The following is a 22,416-nucleotide window of genomic DNA, read 5'->3' as shown; positions in this document are numbered from 1 at the left end:
AAACAGATAAAGCTCAGACTAAATAAATAAAATAAGGAATACTTTGAAAAAAGAATCATAAAACTAAGTACTCGACCTTATCATAGAGGGGCATGCAAATTTGTGGATGGGTTTTCATTTATCTTTTAGGTAGATAATGTGTGTTATGATAAAATTGAATACTACATATACATTAATGTAACGTGAAAAAACACCATATCTTTTTATTTTAAGTTACACCCTCTACAAAAATAACATAGTATTTACCTTAAAATTATTCCCAGCAACTTTTTCCAAATCAACCTTTGCAGCTTCAAGTTTAGTCTGCAATTTAAATAAAAGATAAGATATTATATGACTTAAAAAAATGATTTGAATGTAAAGCTTAACTGGCACTTCTTATTTTCTTCTATAAATTGCCTATTTGTAGAAATGACAGCTATTTTCCTAGAATAAAACTTGAGGTATAGGATATAGTTGCTTTTACTGTAGTTCCTTAGTCATGTTAGTAAGATACATGTACAAATGTAAGTACGTGTACTGTATTTGGAAGATGAACTAATGTGTGTCAATAACTGTGGGCCACTTAATTCACTTAACTTTTCTTATACATTTGGAAGTGTTAATTAAATATTCATATGCTTATCAATATGGTGACAGGTGCCTTTCAATGTTTTATTCTATCATTGTTGTTAAGCAAGCAACAATAAATAAATCTGTCTGCAAAAATTATAAATGCATCTCTTAGGCCACACCAAATTAATTTCTTGTTCTACAGATTTTTGGACTCCAAAATTTGGGGCGAGCGAGCGATTTGAAAATTTTAATAAAAAAATATTTAATTTGAAATTTTTTGAGGCGAAGCTTGAAAAGTAAAGGCGAGCGATTATATTTTTTTTTTTGTAAACATAAAATAGTAGGTTTTGACAATATTAAAACTTGATTTATAACAAGTACTTTGACATTTTTTTTATTTCTGAAGTATTTTTTCCCTGTTCACCAAGAAATAATTAAATCTGGTCTATGTATGTGTGACTGACAATGATACAATTCTCCATCCAAGTCATAATCAGTTTGGGGTTGCCCCTTAATTTTATAAATATCCCTTTTACATGTTTTATGATGGATCATATAAGTTTAAATATATTTGTTTGTACAAAAGGGCTCATATTTTCTCAAAGAACTATATATCTATCTATAGCTAGTATTAAATGGTCAAAACATGTCCAAAAATTTTGTAATATTCCTGGACTTTAACCATGTTAAATTAACACATTTACTTTAACAGTTTAATATTCATGATTCAAAATAAGTGGACCCCTCTTTTAGAAGAAGTTGTTTAAAATATGATGTAACTCTCCCCTTTTTGAGTACAAAATTCTAAGTTTTCAAAGTTTTTGTATAGAAGAACTATACAAATCCTTGGTATTTCTATTTTCTTTTCTACATCAGTAAAATGACCCCTTGTCTGAGGGAGGGTTGTTCTCAACCTGACAATAACAAACACAGGTCAAAGTACGGCCTTTTACACAGGGCTTTGATACAGACCAAACAGCAAGCTATAAAGGATCCCAAAATTATTAGCGTACACAATTCGAACAGGAAAACCAACGATCTAATTTATATATTCAAACGGGAAAATACCAATGAACAACATCAACAAACGATAACTGCTGACCGACAGGCCCCTGAATCAATCAGGACAGGTGCATAAACATGCAGCGGCTATATATAGTTTTGTTTTGCCAGCATACAATATAATTGCAGTTGAAGGCAAATCCTTCAGAAGTTCTTTGTACTTTATTCTAACAACGGAACATTTTGGATAGGGAATATAAGTAAGGGGGAAAGAAACCAATGTTGATATCTTTTTATAATATTTTCAAAAAAACGGTGCGGGAAATAGACATGTTTACATTTCCGGATGCGGGAAGCAGGAATATAAAAAAAATAAAAAAATTCTGTTTTGAAAAAAATAGGTGTGGGCGGGTCCGTCGAACAAGGAATCAAATTGGTGTGGCCTTATGCCACTTTAAATTTAAATTGGCCATAAATATTTGATAACATGTATGATGAACAAAATACATGTACATGTATCATCAACCATGTTTATCAATTTTTTTGCCACTGAAAGTCTAGAAATTTGATCTTTTTAATACACAGATTCATTAAAATCTTTCTACATTTTTTCCCATACACTATTTCTGGCCATAATTGATACTACAGCTCCTCTCCTTATTGCTTCCTTGGCCATAGCCTTCCCTATGCCACTTGAGCCACCAGTTATCTGAAATGGAAATTAATAAGATTTGAGATATACTAAACATCTCTTCCCTACATGTACATGTATGTCATCTAACATGTAGTCCAGCTCAGAGAAAAAAAACATTTTGTCATTTGAGTTTGTGATATGTTGACTCAAGCATACTATGTATGTATGTACATGTACATTGTACTAGTAGATTCCTCCTTTATTCGGACATATACATGTCACACATGTACTATATATCCATAACAATGTATATGTACATGCAACGTGTTTAAAATTGTGTTGTTTTCATGACTTTTGTATACATGTAGATTGTGTTATTCAGTCAATTTGACACCTCACTAGTACTTGTGCTGATGTTATTTATTAAATAAAACTTTGAATTTTAATTTGTATTTTGCAATACTTCCTTACAATACTATGTCTACAGTTTCAAATTTCACGTACACATTATTTAAGCAATATACTTTGTACAAATATTGAACTTTTATAGCTAGTTCGAGTTATGTAAGCCTAAACTGAAGATAAACAGAACCTGACTGAGTGAGAGGAAACAATGAAACACATTTGTTTACAAGATTTAATATGCAAGTGACGCACCAACACATGTTTTCCTTCTAGTTTTAATACTTGTGGTGACACCAGCCATGAAATTACAAACTTAAAAATACCAATCAGACAAAGGAGAAGAAATAACTCCAAAAGCATTTTGATTTTTCCACTTTTTTGTTTCGGAAAAATCTGGCGGAAGTTTGTTGTGGACGTCTAAATTAGAACCTACGGTTGGAAACGAACGAGAACGTATTCCGTACATTAGATTAAAAAAGATAGATAGATAATATGATGAGGCGTGGCAGTCATTCCAAGGATTTGTATTTAGTAAGAATCTTACTATACAAATCATTGGTAATTCGTAAAAAAATTATTAAAACGCATAAAAATAAGAGTAAGAAATAGATTGTCCATCTCCTGTCACGGCTTGTGGGGAAAAATATGAATAGATTAAGATTGAATCCTTAAGTAATTCTCAAAAAGTTGACGGTATTCACGGTTACTAAAGAAGAAAGCAAATTATTCAAAGTAGTGAAAAAAATAATTATGATCGTAAATTTTTTTGTAATAAAAATTATGTGTACACTTTTACTAAAATATACCTTATTAAGGTGGCTCGGCGTGGGTACAAAAATTTCAGCAAAAAATTAAACCTTTATTTTTCCATTACAAATTTTATTTATTACACTGTTAGTTATTACTTTATGATATGGTACAAAAATCAACCCAAAAAACGATTCGGTTTGGCCCCAGATGACTTTTTAAATGTTTATATCATTAAAAAAGCTCCAAATTATCTCCCTTTGGTGCAAAAATGCCATTTTTTGGCATTAAATTTGAAATATCTTTTTTAACTCATTGGTGACCTATTTTTTTATTATTGTTTTAAAAAAAGCTGTACATAAACTAAATAATTGTAAAATTTAAGCGATTTCTGTATTAGGTTATTTTTTTATTTCGATATCATCTCTATTTCTCCTATTAGCTCAACAGAAAAAAAGGACATTAACAAAAATGTATGCTTTTTCTAGAGGCAGATTGTGAGCTTACATGAACGGTGACCCCATTTTTTATTTTTTTTTATTTTCTGTTCAGTATATGATAAAGTTCATTTATACAAAAAATATAGCGAAATCCTATATTAAAATTTGATTTGTACCCAGGAGCCCCCTGAACTAGAGAGAAGAGGAGTTGACTAGATACTTGTAATTAAATAAACTATTTCATTATAACACAACGATATCAATTCAATAGAAAAGTAAGTTGTAGACTCGAAAATTTGATCACTCAATCAATTTGGAGAATTTACTGAATGTTGTTCTATTTTGTTCCGGTTACTGATTCCATCATTTAATGGACAAATGTAAAGATAATTGGAATAGATGTGAGTTTTGTTACATCCGAGACATTTTACAATTATATATGCCCAGTATATATATTTGAGTTTGGAAAGTTAAATATAAAAAAACTTCTCAGCATTTTTTAAATCATAGTCAGTTTGCGATTCTCCTTTCTTTTTGAAAGTGTTCTCTATGATTTTATTGATTTTGAATTTAAATTGTATCATAGATCAGATGCATTCGTTCAATGTATGTTCACTTGTGTTAATACGTCTTTTGATTGAGTTAAGCCATTTCATTTGATATTTTATAGTCACTGTGTGTCTTTCTTTGTTGTGATGTTACACTATTGTTTCAGATAAGGGTGAAGGTCGGAACCTATTTAAACGTTTAAACCCACTGTAATTGTTGGCACCTGTCTCAAGTCAGGAATCTGATGTTAGTAGTTGTCGTTTGTTGATATGATTCATAAGTGTTTCTCGTTTTTATATAGATTTATAGAACGTTGGTTTCCCCGTCTGACTGGTTTTACACTAGTAAATGTTTGCCTTTTATAGCTTGCTGTTCGGTGTGAGCCAAGGCTCCGTGTTGAAGACCGTGCCTTGACTTATAATGGTTCACTTTTATAAATTCTGACTTGGAGAGGACCTATAGTTGGGCACACATGAACACATCATGTATTGTCCCATTAATAATTGTTCCACTCTCAAAGTCCTAATCACGAAACCAATTTAGTTACTTTCCAGAAAAGTTTGAATAAAAGTCCTTCATCCAATATATATATGTAATGTAAAATGTAATAATAAGTTTTGTATAGGTATAACTAGAAGAACGTGGCTTGGTACTTATACATCCCTCAAAAAAATAAGCAATTTAAATTGGTATCGTCAACAAGTTTATTTAATAGATGAGAAAGGTTAAGAAATAGAAACAGAAACTGTATAATAAGTAATATAACCTAAATGTGAAGCACTACACGGAGTCGAACTACATCTTTTCATTTATCCCATTTGTTGCCAAAGTTGTTAATTTCCTTATCCAAAATCTTTCCCGAGCGAGTCTATCCTCCTTAGACCAAGTAGAGTTGTGGTCAATGATTTTAATGGTCAGTCGATTGAGATCTGCTTTAGTGTGGCCAGGGGATCTCAAATGTCGACTGAGAGGGAGGTCTGGCTTGCATTGGTAGTCGCTACGATGGCCGTTCATTCGTTTGTGAAACGGCTGTTCTCACTCGCCAACATACTGTTTACCACATTTACACTGTAAAAGATACACAACATTTGAAGTCTTGCAATAAACATTGCAAAATATGGTGCATTCTGTACCAGTGGAGTGACTGTTAAACGTCTGGGTATCCAGTCTTTTATCAATGTCTTTTCTTTTGTAGCCCCGATGCTTAAGGTGACCGCGAAGTTCTTGTTGTTGTAGACGTTTTTTTGCAATATCGTTGGTGGAGCAAATCCTTTTTATTCGTATGGCCTGGCTGTAGGGAATACTCTTGGTGCAGTGTTTAGGATGACAACTCAAAGGCGATAGATATTGATGTTTGTCTGTGGGCTTGCAATACAGATCTGTAAATATGTTTCCATCCCTCAATTGCGTTATAGTGTCAAGAAATGTGATCTTAGTGTCAGAGATTTCATATGTGGATTTGATTTTTTAAGCGTTTATATAATTTATTTATTGTGTACATGTATCGTTACTCGTAACGATCCAGCGCCCTCGTGGGGAAAATCGTTGACTACTATTCAGACGTTTTATATATATGTATATAATAATCTATACAAACGTAGTGATAACTTGCACTATCGATCTCGTGACCAATTATCTGGTCTTGAACTTGACGAAATTCAAGTACGGCTTAGTGATATCAAACGTATTGAATCACATAAGCTTCACGTCAAGCAGATAAACGTGATGGTGTGAAAGTTACCACTCCTTTAAACAGACCTTCAAAAAATTATAGTAAAAAGCCTCGCAACCGTAGATTTCGAAGAAAAATTCATATTACGGCCAATCCCAACAACACAGTTGTCAATTTTTCAACAGTCTCTTTAACTGAGGATGAAACCAAAGTCTTATCTAAAGGTTTGAATTTTTGCCCTACTCCTAGTAACATAGATAATATGGAACTGGAAGATGACCTCAATGACTTTGCTAGAACCCTCAGAATTAAAGAATACTTTGGTAACAAGGATAAAGAGGAGGATAATGAGGAAGACACAAACACGTCCAACTCGGAGGACGAAATAATAATTCCGCATTTTAAAAAGAAGAGTTCATGGATTTCAAAGCCCAATAAATCTGCTACACTGGAAGATGTTATTGACAAAATCAAATCGGATGTTGTTCATCTAGCCAGCAAAAAGTCCTCGTCGTTTTATAACACCTACAAAATAGTTCCAATTGTTTCAACATACAATCCCGCCTTTACTAACCTTTCACGTTTGATCCGTGCCAATTGGCAAAGTATTGCCAATCACCCAAAATTATCCAAAATCTTTCCCGATCCTCCTGTCTTATCTTTTCGGAGACCAGCAAGTCTAAAAGACTTATTTGTAAAAGCTGCCGTCTCCTCTAATAAAAGCTGTTCAACTACAGGATGGTGCAAGTCATGTGGTAACAAACGATGTCTGACTTGCCAACAAATACTGAATACTCAAACATTTACTTGCCACTCCACTGGGTCTGTGTACACAATATTTTGTAATGTAACTTGCAAAACCCAGAATGTTGTATACATTCTTCAGTGTCGATGTGGCATGCAGTATGTTGGCGAGACAGAACAGCCATTCAACAAACGCATGAATGGTCATCGTATTGACTACAGCTGCAAGCCCGACCTCCCCATAAGTCGTCATTTAAGATCACATGGGCACGCCCAAGCTGATCTAAAAAAAACTTACCATCACCATCATAGATCACAACGAGGATTGGTCAAAGGCCGACAGACTTGTTCGGGAAAGTTTTTGGATAAGAAAGCTCAGGACAGTTTCCCCAGAGGGCATTAATGAAAAAACATAGAAGAGTTACTCATTTTCCTTACCATCACTAATTTCCTGCCATCACTTGTGTCCAGTAACTCCGGCTTCCGTACTTGACTCTTACACTTTTCAGGAAGTTTTGAATTATACTAGTTTTAATTACAGTTGGCTGAGATGTGTAAATACACAACCACGTTCTATTACTTAACCTTAGTAAACATTTATTGCTCATTTTTCTTATCATCAAATTACTATATATTTGAGGTGTTTAAATACGCAGTCTCTGTTGCAATTTTTCTACCGTTATATTTCAAATATTATACCAGCTTAGATCGGTCAGGACTGTTTATTGGGACTATACTTTCACGCAGTTGTTTAACACCTCAACTATCACCACCTTTGGGAATTTAGAGTTGTGCCAGTTCACATCGTTAATAACTATTTTTATTTTGGCATATTTTTGTAGTCTTTGCGCCGTGTTTGGAAATTTTAAAATTGTTCCAGCGTTTGCTTAAATTGTATAAATTTCAAGATTTTGATAGAGTCTAAATTTGAATTGACATGATTCATTTGTCATCGTACTATTACCGAGGAAGGATATCTGTTATCCGAAATATCTAACATATTGTTCGTTTTATTGTGTTTTTATACGCCCGTCAAAATTTTGACGGAACGTATTATGGTATACAAATGTCCGGTGTCCGTCCGTCTGTCCGTCTGTCTGTCCGGCGTAAACATGTCGCACCGTAACTTGAGGACGACTTATCCAAATTTTATGAAACTTAACATAGTTGTTTCTTATGATGGTCAAATGATCTGTATACTTTTTGGTGAAAATAAGATTAAAACTTTTTGAGTTATGGCACTTTGTAACTAAAACAGGGGTGTGGTTTTTTTCACATGTCGCACCGTATCTCAAAAACGATTCTTGATTATAGCTTAAAACTTTAAACACTTCTTAGTTATATTAATCTTAATACCTGTATACTTTTTTGTGATGATTCAAAATTTTATTTTTGAGTTATTGAGTATTTTGTAAAAAAGGGGGAGGTTTTTTTTACATGTCGCACCATATCTCAAAAACGATTTATGATTATTGCTTAAAACTTTACACATGTCTTTGTTATATTAATCTAAAGATCTGTATACTTTTTGGTGATGATTCAAAATTTCATTTTTGAGTTATTGAGTATTTTGTAAAAAAGGGGGAGGTTTTTTTTACATGTTGTGCCGTATCTCAAAAATAATTTATGATTATTGCTTAAAACTTTCTCAGAAACTATTTATGATTATTGCATAAACTTTCACACAAGACGTCGGGCGTATCATGCGCTCATGGCGCAGCTGTTTATTGGTTATGTTGTACCCTTTTAGACTTGTTATATATATATATATATATATATATATATATCGATAAAATGCTTTGTTGATACAACAGAATCTCATTCACTTCCTGCTGTTTTAAAGTGAAGTCGATAGAAATATCAATTAGTTGGTTAATGACAGCCGTGGTCCTTTGTGAAACCTGATTGATAAAAAAAGAGGGGGAATCATATTTTCATTCAAAAAATTGTACACATATCTTATAGACACAATGCTTCGTGTACTGTAACAATATACCTATTCACAGTGAGATTAATCTGTAATATAATTTGAGATTCTTGCTTTTTTTCTAGGATTTGGGGAGGTGCTTACCAACAAGACTTATCTCAATTTTTAGCACATTAGACTATGTATGTATGGTCATAAAACAATAATAAACTTGTTTGTCTGTGTGTTGTTAAGTTATGTTATCATGGCTACCTGAACACGCGCAAATTGTTCAGTATAGCGCAACTTAACACAAGCACTTAAAGTGATAAGAACCCGGCATAATTTAAACTGACACAAATACAACTTCTCTACACAATAAGATATCCAATAAATAATGGATAAAAAAATGGCAATTTGATATCGAAAAGTGACTATATTTCCTTAATATTTGAGGTGATTTACTGTGGATTCATTTAATTTCGTGATTTAGAAAAACTTGTATTTTCGTTATTTTGCCAAATAATAATTTCAAATATAATGTGGCTGGTCTTCCTTTCTATCCCTTCTTTCGGAATGAAGAAAGTTACGATTGTTGCATAATTTTAATACGAATTTAATTACAAGATTAAAACTCCAATAATTGACAGATGCAAGTTGCTTCTTTGCAAATTTCATCTCTAATCTTTCATAGGTATAAGAAGACGCCCTACTTGAGCACAATTTGATTAATTCAATTGACAAAAGCCTTTGACATGAATATTTATTCACGGCCGATGGTAGGACTTTATTAAAGGATAATAAAGTTTTTGACTATCTTTACATGCTATTTCAGTTGGTATTTTATAACGGACAAAGATACGGTCTTTTAATCTCCTTATTTTATATTAAAAGGGTGATCTTTTTTTCAATTGAAATAAACATTAATAAACACTTGGCGAATTTTATATGTCACTGACAGGGCAAAATTAATCTATAAATATATTATACCCTTGTAAACACATTTCCTTTTGATATGGATATAGTATTCAATTGTTGGAAATCTACATATATCTATGGAACTGAAAACTTTGTATACATGGTAGATAAAAGTTAAAAAGATTTCATTGATTATGATTAAGAAATGAATTTTTGCAGAAATATCCTAAAAAAGATCTGGCATTGTATGAGAGTCGTGTGTGTTACACAAATGTCATATTCACGTAAGTATATTACGACCATAGTTTGATGCTGAATCATTATACTACATGAACTATATGTACTACTTATATAGGCCACTACTCATAAGTGTGTACACAAACATAATATTGTATGATAAAATATATCATGATCGTCATCTTGATCTTCATGGATATCACAAGTCAATAGAGAAGTTATTATATAGTCTGATTGATTGACCGATGTTTAACGCCACTTTCAGCACTATAGTGCTATTTCATGCGGTCAGTTTTTATTGATGCAGCACGGATAGAACCACCGACCTTTGACCTTTGACAGAAAAAACTGACCTTACTAGTCTTATTAGTATATAGTCTGCCTGGAATATCTAAGTATAATAGTATGATATACAATAAGTTATGTTTAGTTTCCTGACAACCAGTAAAGACAACTCTTTTATATTTCACATGATAAAAACAGACATAATCAATCTCAAAGGAACATTCAGTGGCGGATCCAAAGGGGGGGGGGGGGGGTCCGGGGGTTGGAACCCCCCTTTTTTTTTTGGACGATCAATGCATTTGAATGGGAGCATATAGTTGGACCCCCCTTTTTTAAATGGTTGGATCCGCCACTGACATTTAACCATCACACCGATACTGAAACAACTCAGATATGTCATGGAAGCATGGAAGACTTATATTTACTTTCGATTTTCTTTCATGATTAAAGTAAGTTCTTTGGCTATACAGAAGCCAGACAATTGAACCGTCTTAAACCCTAGAAGCAATTGTTAGACTTAAAAGAATGCAATCTAGTCAGAGTTTATGTTTACCACACCTTTTAAAAGAACAGAATTTTCGTTTAGAAATGCATTATAGACTGTCTTATTTATTTTTAAAAGTCTTTCTTTAAACAAATACCACCTTTATCTAGATTAAGATGTTTTACAACAGGTATATAATATAAGTAAACAATTCAAATATATTAGCACCATAATAAACTTTTAAATTGACCTTTAAACATGTTGCAAGTGTCTTTTCTTGTGACATCATCAATACATAGGATATATGTTCTTCAATGTTAGGTATGTGCAAAAATACAAAGGGGGTAAGTTTGGATTTTTCTATGATATAAAAAGGGGGTGTAAATTTATAATGCTGAAACTGAAATACATTGTTTGCTGGTTATATTGGGCTGACATTTAAAAAAAACAACCTGTGGACACGGTAATTAGTAAGTGCAATGATATTTGTAAAAAAATTGACAGGGGTGCATCGAGTATTATTGAAAAAGGGGGGTGTATGTCTTTATAATTTAATAAATACTGCAGAGCGGAGCTGGAAAATTTTATTCTTAAAAAAAATATTTCGTGAAAACATGAGACTTTTATTTTTTGGCGATCTTCACATGTATCCGCCACTGGTTGAATTTAAAACGAATGCACACTATGTGAGCTGTGATAACTTAATGTTGATGGATTGTATATATATATTTTTCAATACATGAAAACAATTGCGTAACAATACTCCATAAATACTTCGTACCTGTACACTGACAATAATCAATAATAATTTGTACGACTTTAAGTTAAATCTTTCATCAATGCAATTAATTCTAGTTTATGGATGCAATCGGTTTAATATGTAATAATTTCTTATTAAAAGTTAAACACGCCCTTATTAACTGTATAAAATATAAGACATTTGTCAAAGAAGACGAGCAAGAATGTCTACTTTTTCCAAGTTTAGAAGAGCAGGAGCTTTTGATAGTATGTATTTGTTTGTTGTGACTTTTATGTTGTTACTTTAGCAGTGTTTTAAATTTCTGTTTGGCTTGAATTGTAACCCTGAAATGTTTGAATTCTGCCATTTTTTTTATGTATTGCCTACGGTGTCCAAAAGAGATTCATGGATGCAAATGTTGGTGAGCAAAGAATCATGAATTTCTGATATTTGAGACAAAAAGGCATTCATTAAACTTTTAAAGCTGACCATGCGGTATGGGCTTTACTCATTGTTGAAGGCCTTACGGTGACTTATAGGAAATAGTTAATTTCTGTGTCAGTTGGTCTCTTGTGGAGAATTGTCGCATTGGCAATCATACCAAATCTTTTTTTTTTATATTGTCTGGAAATTTCTAGAGAAAAACACGCACATTTTTAATATAAGGAGAAGGAGATTGTGTTTGTTGGGCCAGCTGAAGGACGCCTCCGGGTGCGGGAATTTCTCGCTACATTGAAGACCTGTTGGTGACCTTCTGCTGTTTTTTTTTTTCTATGATCGGGTTGTTGTCTCTTTGGCACATTCCCCATTTCCATTCTCAATTTTATTTTATTGTTGTCAAATAGACTATTCACCAATATATTTAAAGAGCAATATTAGTACCGAAATAGGCAATGAATATTTAAAGATCATGCTAATGTTAAATTGATAACCTTCAAATAAGGATTTAGTTTATGCAAAGGACTTATATACTTACATTTGTCTTATCTTAATTTATGAGGTATACAAACAAAAACACCTTAAACATTAGTATTTGATAACCGGTTATTTGATTTCCGTTTGTTAAAAGATTTCTACAGAAACAGTCAAACTTCCAAAGTCAATCTCTTAACTAATGACAGTTTTAAAAGTAATTTATGATAACGCAATATCTCTATGCACTGTACAAGTCATATAAGAACCAAAAATTTGCGAAAGCAAATTTACAGATCTAACATTGTTGGGTTGATGTTTAGACGAGTTGTATATACATTATGTACACAGCCATGTATCACCATCATTGATGGCGATCCGATGGATACATCTGTTGTAGAGTTGTCACTGACTAAGACGTACTTATAAATATAATTATTTTCTGTGACTGTAATTTGTAGGATCCTTTACTATAGATAATTTAGCTGATCTGTAACAATAACATCTTCATGCCTTATATATCATGTACTGTAGTACGCCGCTAGATTAAAACTGACGAGGAAAGGTAACACACGGCCAGCGAAAGCTCTTTTTTGAGAGCCCAGGTGGTCGTGTGGTCTAACGGGACGGCTGCATTCCAGGCGATTTGGTGTCACGATATCACAGTAGCATGGGTTCGAATCCCGGCGAGGGAAGAACCAAAAATTTGCGAAAGCAAATTTACAGATCTAACATTGTTGGGTTGATGTTTAGACGAGTTGTACATATATATGGTCAAGAAGAACATAATTATATCTCCCAGCCAGTGTTTACGTATCCTATTATGATTTCCTTGAAAGAGGGTCGGGTTTTTGCTTACAAGGAAGATATTAAAACAAGAGTTCCACGTGGCAAAGTTAAAGTCACATCCTCGAAAATTTTACGGACGCCATCACGATTAGGTTAATAGTTTTTAGGATTGGTTGATATATAGATGACGACGAATATGCTCTAAGTGTAACCACAATTCCATCATAGCTTTCACGAATGCGACACCACAAGAATAATCGAATTATCCGTAGCATTTATAACAAGACAGGTGTCAAACGGGTAACAGGATCTACTTACAAGTGCGAATCACATGAAATCACTAAGTGTTTGATGCTGTTCGTGTTGCTTAGTCTTTTCTTTTCTATGTTGTGTTTTGTAGACGGTTGTTTAACCTTCCGTCGTTTTTTTGTCAAGACTTTAAATAAAATTGAGAATGGAAATGAGGAATGTGTCAAAGAGACAACAACCCGAGCAAAGAGCAGATAACAGCCGAAGGCCACCAATGAGTCTTCAATGCAGTGAGAAACTCCCGCACCCGGAGGTGTGCTTCAGCTGGTCCTTCTACTTCTACTTCTACTTCTACTTCTACCATATAGTGACCGCCTTCAACAAATTGAAGATTATGTCACAGGAGGAAACTTACAACAAGACATAGATTGAAAAAATGTACAAGTTTTAAAAAAAATATGAAAAATTTAAAATATAAAATGTTTTGTATAATAAAGTAAGATGTTGTAATTAATATTGATGCTTTGAGATTGAAGATTTGAAAGAGTCTACTGAAGTGCAATTTACAATGTTATCTGGTAGTTTGTTCCAGTCGGTAATAGTTCTTGGAAAATATGATTCTTTTCTGTACTGTGTTTTGCAGGATGGAATTTGGAAGCTGTTCGAATTAGAATGTCTTGTTTGTCTTTTTTGAGGAATTAATTTTTTATTTTTAGGAATTGCAACCTTTTCGTGTTCAATTTTGTAAAGCATTACCAATCTGGAGTCTTTTCTTCTGTCAGAGAGACTGCGCCATTCAAGATGTTGTAACATGTTACCAACGCTTGAGGTGTTTCTGTATTTGTTGGTAACAAAACGTGCAGCCCTCCTTTGAACTTTTTCAATGCTATCTATGTCTTGTTGTAAGTATGGATCCCAAACAGAGCAAGCATACTCTAGTGATGGTCTTACTAGGGACTTATATGCTTGCTCTTTAATGGATGTTGAACTTATGTTCAGGTTCCTCCTTAGAAAGCCTAGTGTGCTATTAGCTTTCTTGCATATGTTGTTAATATGCACATCCCATTTAAGGTTGGAACTGATGGTGACCCCCAGATATTTTGCTGTTGTTACATGTTCTAATGAATGATTGTGTAATGTGTAGTTAAATGTGATTGGTTTTTTTATTTCTGGTGACTGAAATTACATTACACTTATCTGGGTGGAATGCCATTTTCCAAGTAGTTTCCCACGATGCCAGTTTGTCTAGATCTTTTTGTAATGTTAATGCATCGGAGTTTGATTTTATTGCCAAATAAACTTAAACAAAAATGTATGTACTAGTCCAGTGATAAATGACGTCATACTAAACTCTGAAATATACGTTTGTCGTGAGTTGATGTCTTACGCCTCTCTTTTACAACATAAGCTATAGCATTACAGTTTCAGTAAGAATATAGAGCACATTTACTTTGGCACAAAAGACTAGTTATTGTATCGAGACGTGTAAATAATAATATTTTTTTTGCAGAATCTGAAGATGTACCGAGTCGACCTGTGAAACGGACTAACAGTAGCAGCTGGATGATTAACATTGTTAGAACAGTCAGATTCAAACATGATGCGCTGAAGGATCATGGGTATTGGTATCTCAGTAAGTCAATGTTATCAGAACCATCAGATTCAAACATGATGCACTGAAGGATCATGGGTATTGGTATCTCAGTAAGTCAATGTTATCAGAACAATCAGATTCAAACATTAACACTAACGGATCATGGGTATTGGTATCTCAGTAAGTCAATGTTATTAGAACAATCAGATTCAAATATGATGCGCTGAAGGATCATGGGTATTGGTATCTCGGTAAGTCAATGTTATCAGAACAATCAGATTCAAACATTAACACTAACGGATCATGGGTATTGGTATCTCGGTAAGTCAATGTTATCAGAACAATCAGATTCAAACATTAACACTAACGGATCATGGGTATTGGTATCTCAGTAAGTCAATGTTATCAGAACAATCAGATTCAAACATGATGCACTAAAGGATCATGGGTATTGGTATCTCAGTAAGTCAATGTTATCAGAACAATCAGATTCAAACATGATGCGCTGAAGGATCATGGGTATTGGTATCTCAGTAAGTCAATGCTATCAGAACAATAAGATTCAATCATTATGCACATGAGTGGTGTCACCACGCATTTTAAAATTATCCAGAATGCCATGATCGGTTAACTGACAATAAATTTCCCTACATTTGGGAAAGACGGAGAGTATTGGTCCTGGTTGAAAACTTCGGTCTTTAAGATTGGGTCATTTTGTTATCTCCTGTTATGGTATTGAATCTAAAACTTTTGTAACTAAAATATTAAGGAATAATATATGATCAGTTTCTGACTTGTTATTTTATAGTCTTCTCCACAGTGAAAAAAAATTCAACCAAAGGCTGAAGTTTTTACACAGAAACAAAGATTGTCTAAATTTTCAATCTAAGAAAACATTTTGCCTTTCCCTGATTAAATGTCATTTTGACTTTGCATGTGAATGCTGGTATGAAGGTTTATCAAAACAAATGAAGAATAAACTTCAATTGGCACAAAATAAGATTGTGAGATTTATTCTGCAATTACATCCCAGAAAGAGTGAGACACATATTGAATTTGAGAAAAAAATTTTAATATTAGTTATAACAGTCAAACACCTAAGACTCAAATATGTTTTCAACATTTTTAACAATATATGCCCAAATTATTGGCACTCTTGTTAGAAATTAAAAATCTTTCGATACAAGATCTTGTAGTAAAAACTTTTATATACCAAAAATTAAAGGGTGTAAATCTACCAGTTATAAATAAAATGAAAAAATATATTATAAAGACGTAAATAAATTGACAAATAAATAAATTCAAAGAAGTATTATCTTTCAGGTAACAAAATAATAATGTTTATAAATAAGTTATTTCGGGAACACATAACAATAATATTCGGGTTGCCATCGAACGCACCGATGACTACAACTCATTTTGATTTTATAAAATTTTCCAACATGAGTTCAGTGTTAGCCACAACGATAGCAAACAACAGAAAAAGGATAAGAAATCAAGTTCTTAAACGTCGTAGCAGCTTTGTTAAAATTCGTAAAGTTGGCTTCATTAGTGATGTAACTGTTGGAGAATTTCTGGACCATTTCATTTACACAAGTAAGTCAAACAAATGACGGGTTTTCTATAGGGGAATTCCAGGAACATTTCATTTACACAAGTAAGCCAAATAATTGACGGGTTTTCTATAGGGGGATTCCTGGAGCATTTCATATACACAAGTAAGTCAAACAATTGACGAGTTTTCTATAGGGGAATTCCTGGAGCATTTCATTTACACAAGTAAGTCAAATAATTGACGGGTTTTCTATAGGGGGATTCCTGGAGCATTTCATATACACAAGCAAGTCAAACAATTGGGTTTTCTATAGGGGAATTCCTGGAGCATTTCATATACACAAGTAAGTCAAACAATTGACGGGTTTTCTATAGAGGAATTCCTGGAGCATTTCATTTACACAAGTAAGTCAAACAATTGACGGGTTTTCTATAGAGGAATTCCTGCAGCATTTCAATAACACAAGTAAGTCAAACAATTGACGGGTTTTCTATAGGGGAATTCCTGGAACATTCCATTTACATAAGTAAGTCAAACAATTGACGGGTTTTCTATAGGGGAATTCCTGGAACATTTCATTTACATAAGTAAGTCAAACAATTGACGGGTTTTTTATAGGGGGATTCCTGGAACATTTCATTTACATTAGTAAGTCAAACAATTGACGGGTTTTCTATGAAGATTCCTAGGAGCATTTCATTTACACAAGTAAGTCAAACAATTGACGGATTTTCTATAGGGGAATTCCTGGAACATTTCATATACACAAGTAAGTCAAAAACTTGACGGGTTTTCTATAGGGGGATTCCTGGAGCATTTCATATACACAAGTAAGTCAAACAATTGACGGGTTTTCTATAGGGGGATTCCTGGAGCATTTCATATACACAAGTAAGTCAAACAATTGACGGGTTTTCTATATGGGAATTCCTGGAGCATTTCATTTACACAAGTAAGTCACACAATTGACGGGTTTTCTATAGAGGAATTTTCGGAGCATTTCAATAACACAAGTAAGTCAAACAATGGACGGGCTTTCTATAGGGGAATTCCTGGAACATTTCATTTACATAAGTAAGTCAAACAATTGACGGGTGTTCTATAGGGGAATTCCTGGAGCATTTCATTTGTACAAGTAATTTCACACAATTGACGGGTTGTCTATAGGGGAATTCCTGGAACATTTTATTTACACAAGTAAGTCAAACATTTGACTAGTTTTATATAGGGGAATTCCGTGAGCATTTTATTTACACATGTAAGTCAAACAATTGACAGGTTTTCTATAGGGGAATTCCTGGAGCATTTCATTTACACAAGTAAGTCAAACAAATGACGGGTTTTCTATAGGGGAATTCCTAGGAACATTTCATTTACACAAGTAAGTCAAACAAATGACGGGTTTTCTATAGGGGAATTCCTAGGAACATTTCATTTACACAAGTTAGTCAAAAAATTGACGGGTTTTCTATAGGGGAATTCCTGGAGCATTTCATATACACAAGTAAGTCAAACAATTGACGGGTTTTCTATAGGGGAATTCCTGGAGCATTTCATATACACAAGTAAGTCACACAATTGACGGGTTTTCTATAGAGGAATTCCTGGAGCATTTGATTTACACAAGTAAGTCACACAATTGACGGGTTTTCTATAGATGAATTCCTGGAGCATTTCAATAACACAAGTAAGTCAAACAATTGACGGGCTTTCTATAAGGGAATTCCGTGAGCATTTTATTTACACAAGTAAGTCAAACAATTGACGGGTTTTCTATAAGGGAATTCCGCGAGCATTTCATTTACACAAGTAAGTCAAACAATTGACGGGTTTTCTATAGGGGAATTCCTGGAGCATTTCATTTACACAAGTAAGTCAAACAATTGACGGGTTTTCTATAGGGGAATTCCTGGAACATTTCATTTACACAAGATAGTCAAACAATTGACGGGTTTTCTATAGGGGAATTCCTGGAGCATTTCATTTACACAAGTAAGTCAAACAATTGACGGGTTTTCTATAGGGGAATTCCTGGAGCATTTCATTTGTACAAGTAAGTCAAGCAATTGACGGGTTTTCTATAGGGGAATTCCTGGAACATTTCATTTACACAAGATAGTCAAACAATTGACGGGTTTTCTATAGGGAAATTCCTGGAGCATTTGATTTACACAAGTAAGTCAAACAATTGACAGGTTTTCTATAGGGAAATTCCTGGAACATTTCATTTACACAAGTTATATGTTATAAGGTTTTGTATGATCGACCATTTTCATTGAACTAGTACACAATTTTGTTTAGATACCAGCTAAAGCACGACTCCGGGTGCGGAATTTTCTCGCTTTGTACGGATGTTTTCTGCTTTTTGGTCGGATAGTTTTCCCTTTGACACATTCCCAATTTCCATTTTCAATTTTATAAACTACTGGGATTCCTAGAGAAATCGTGTACAAAAGTTGACCAGTATCACAGCTTCATACGAATGCATTTAGGTTAAACCAAATAATGTGAAGATATCAACAATTTGTAAACGCTTAAAACAGGTTGTCAGTCAACCTAATGGGTTATGAATATATTGCGCAAAGCATATTTCTTACTTGTTTATAAAATTAACCACCATTGAAGATGGAGCATCTGAAAAGTTGCTACTATTGTTTCCTGCAATTTTACTCCTGCATATTTTCAATGCTATTGTACGCCACTGGATTATGATGAACAATTTGGTTGATTTGTTCCGATCTGATAATGCGATATTTCAATTTTGTTTATTTTAATATTGGAGCATTATTTGGTATGTATAAAAACAGACTTTGTCCCCCACAAGTTTCAAAGTAGGGGTCATTGTCCCCTCCCGTGTCACAGTGCCCCTACATCCCAGACCTAGATAAAAAGCTCGGAAGTACAAATAAAATGTACTACTATGAGTGTGATAAACATTAGAAAGATCATATCATAGGGAATATGTGTACTAAGTTTCAAGTTGATTGGACATCAGCTTCTTCAAAAACTAGCTGGACCAAAAACTTTTACTTTAAGCGGGACATACGGACGAAAAAACAAACGGACATACATACGAAAGAACGGACAGACGTACTAACGAACGAACGCACGGACCGAAAATTATAATGCAATTAAGTGGGGCAAAACATTTGTTATTTTTACTTCAATGTCGACAAAAAACTCTACAGAGCATTTTTCGGAATATTCATGTGATCCAGAATAAGAATATATTTTTTTTTATTCTATTCCGTGAAGCAAAACGTTAAAATACTTAAATTTGGTTCAAAACTTACAATATATATACACATGTATACATATTAATAAGCATACCAATGAAAAAGGGACAAATGTTTTTAAAAGCATGAATAATAACACGTTTTGGAATCCTTGTGTAACACAAGACAAGTGTATTAAAAGAAAAGATTACAAATTTACAAAAAATCTTCTCCAACAACTCTTTTTGATGGAGCCTAGGCCATATTATACATGGATGTTCTGTTTTGTGTAGCATTAATGAACTATTGTTTCCTGTGAATGAATGAATTTTATTCTCATCAACTAATGACATAGTTATAGAGACAATAAGTATATACAACAATATAATATACAGTGCATGTATGAGGCAAATGATATACATTAACCAGTAGGAGAGACTTTCACATTAACAGCTTTAATATATCGACATAATTTTTCTAAAACTGTAATATTATTTGAGGAAAACAAATTACATAATTACCTAATGAAGCCTAGTATAATATGTCTGTCGATATGGCTTTCCTCATCCCATATGCTATATATTATCAATTAAAGTGTTGTATTTTCATTAGGGATACGTTATACTGTTATAATTATTGATTCATTCACGTCAGAGTTTTGTTATATACGAGGATACTAAACGATATTCATAACACAACATCATATATACATTGAAGGTCACGCATAATTTCTGAGTTGTATTTCATCTATCTCAATTCTATTGTTCATTGTTGTTGTAGTTGTGATAGCTTTGTTAAGAAATTAGAACCAATTTCTTTTTTCTTTTTTATAATTCCAAAACGTTTCTTGGTCTTTACCATAATGGTTTAGTTACTAAAAATAAAATGTATAAATATTTGATGTGTCTATAATCCGTCATTAGACGCGCCATATATAATTTACTATCGAAGGATTTTTTTATTGTGTCATTAGTATATTTTTATTCCCTCCAATTTTCAATTTTTAATATAATTGTGGTCTCAAAAGTACACAAACTATCCGCAAAAGTCACGGTTATTGCATTTGATTGATATTAACGATTTGACTTTGTGACATATATGCTGATGATCAGTATACACACGATGGTACGTACATCATCACCTGGTTTCATATTCCTTACTACGTACAGATATTCCTTTCTATTAGTGGTGATGAAACTTAAACATGAAGTATAAATCCGATTATATACAATTACAGAGATAAAACAGTTATTTGTTTAATATCACATATGGATGATGAATGATAAATTTCTATACCAATTTTCAGAGTCGTCAGAATGGAGCACACAATTTCCGGATTCGAATGGACCAAATCAGTCACCTATAAATCTTGTGTCTAAAACAGCAGTGTACGACCCGAAGTTTAAGGAGAAACTTCTATCAATTTCATATTCCTCATCGAGGGAAACAGACTTCTTAAATAACGGACAAACTGTAGTTATTTACCCAAAATCTAGAAACGGTAAGTCATTTCCTCTTTTGTTCTCTCTTGTCGCATAGATGTGATTCGTCGACTGTGTAATATACAAAAAGAAGATGTGGCACGATTGTCCATGAGAAAAATATCCACAAGATACCAAATGACACCGAAATTAACACCTATAGGTCACCGTTCGGCCTTCAACCATGAGCAAATATGCAAACGACTTAAAAAAATGTAACTTAACCAAGGTAATTCTAAGTGATATCTAAGTTAAGGGAACATTTTATGCATACGGGGTCCTGACCTTTAAATTGAGATTCAAAATACATATATATTTCTACAGCGGAACAAGCTAGTAGATGACCTGACAATACCGGTTTCGCTGAATAGGAGTGACCGTTATAGCTACTTTAACTGCACTGCATGCAATACTTATGAACGTAAGGTTTCGGGTGAATCCGAGGATGTTGTCAAGCATATCCAAAGTTTTAGCCGTGTATTTGTCGTTTATTATTTGCCGATTTACTATCAATGTGCCGGAGGTCATATCGGACTATAGTCAAACTTTTTACTGTAAACTATAAAAAACTATGTTCATGTTCATGTTTATAAAAATCTTGTTTGATCAATGACATTTTGAAATAGAAAGACGACATGAAAGAAGATCGGAAAGTGCTAAAGGAATTTGAAGTATTCCAATATGACTTATCATTCAAAAAAATGAAAAAAAAATAAAATGTCAGCTTAAAAAATTAAAAAATGAAATAAGAATGCGAAGTCAAATGTTATAGGACAACCATGTGAAATGAAAGATGGAGGGGCGGCTCTTTAGCATTGCAAGAAACGAGTGCTATATGTGGTATCACAGCTTCATTTGACATGTGTACTTCGAAACTTTTTTACAACACAATATCGTATTTCTGACTAGAAGTCTTATTCTGAATGCAAATATTTGACCAACACTGAAGTTGTTTATCTTTAAGACACACATCTGTTCAATTTGATTGAAATTAAATGGAATGCATTATTTCATCAACATTTTCCATACCAACAATCTTAGCACAGACTAATATTTTGATTTCATGAACAAATGGACAAATGTTGCAAAATTTCTTTCCGGATATTATATAGTCTATTGAATGAACAAGTCTCTATAAGATTTTTTTCTTCTTGAAAGCTATGGTAATCATCGTGACCATAAAAAAATAACAATAAAGACACGTGCAATACTGGTGAAAATTGATAAACATTTTATATTATATTTTATGTCGATACAATAATGTTTGGTTAAAGGTTCTTTCATTACACTGTCATAATTACAAG

The 22,416-nt window shown here is 33.2% G+C and overlaps 2 protein-coding genes across 7 annotated transcripts in view; one reads left to right on the top strand and one right to left on the bottom strand.

Annotated features, from left to right (window-relative positions):
• The window catches only part of LOC139522917 (3-ketodihydrosphingosine reductase-like), a 31,103-nt gene extending 10,849 nt beyond the window's left edge, over positions 1-20,254 (bottom strand). The window contains exons 1-3 of one of the 3 annotated variants that reach the window (XM_071316553.1): positions 20,153-20,254; positions 2,177-2,266; positions 247-303 (exon numbers count right to left, since the gene is read on the bottom strand). In XM_071316553.1, coding sequence (XP_071172654.1) covers positions 247-303; positions 2,177-2,233 — 114 coding nt within the window. In that variant the 5' untranslated portion in view covers positions 2,234-2,266; positions 20,153-20,254. Of the gene's footprint in view, positions 1-246; positions 304-2,176; positions 2,267-2,848; positions 3,006-20,152 lie in introns of those variants that run through there. The other 2 variants (XM_071316552.1, XM_071316554.1) reach the window with 2 other exon arrangements.
• Positions 9,643-22,416, top strand: part of LOC139522916 (carbonic anhydrase-related protein-like) — a 28,349-nt gene continuing 15,575 nt past the window's right edge. The window contains exons 1-3 of one of the 4 annotated variants that reach the window (XM_071316550.1): positions 9,643-9,856; positions 14,778-14,900; positions 20,938-21,132. In XM_071316550.1, coding sequence (XP_071172651.1) covers positions 9,778-9,856; positions 14,778-14,900; positions 20,938-21,132 — 397 coding nt within the window. In that variant the 5' untranslated portion in view covers positions 9,643-9,777. Of the gene's footprint in view, positions 9,857-10,808; positions 10,923-14,777; positions 14,901-16,254; positions 16,458-20,937; positions 21,133-22,416 lie in introns of those variants that run through there. The other 3 variants (XM_071316551.1, XM_071316548.1, XM_071316547.1) reach the window with 3 other exon arrangements.

Source organism: Mytilus edulis, chromosome 5 (assembly GCF_963676685.1).
Source record: "Mytilus edulis chromosome 5, xbMytEdul2.2, whole genome shotgun sequence".
In the NCBI taxonomy this organism is placed as follows: Eukaryota; Metazoa; Mollusca; class Bivalvia; order Mytilida; family Mytilidae; genus Mytilus; species Mytilus edulis.
This window is presented reverse-complemented; position numbering and strand designations above follow the sequence as displayed.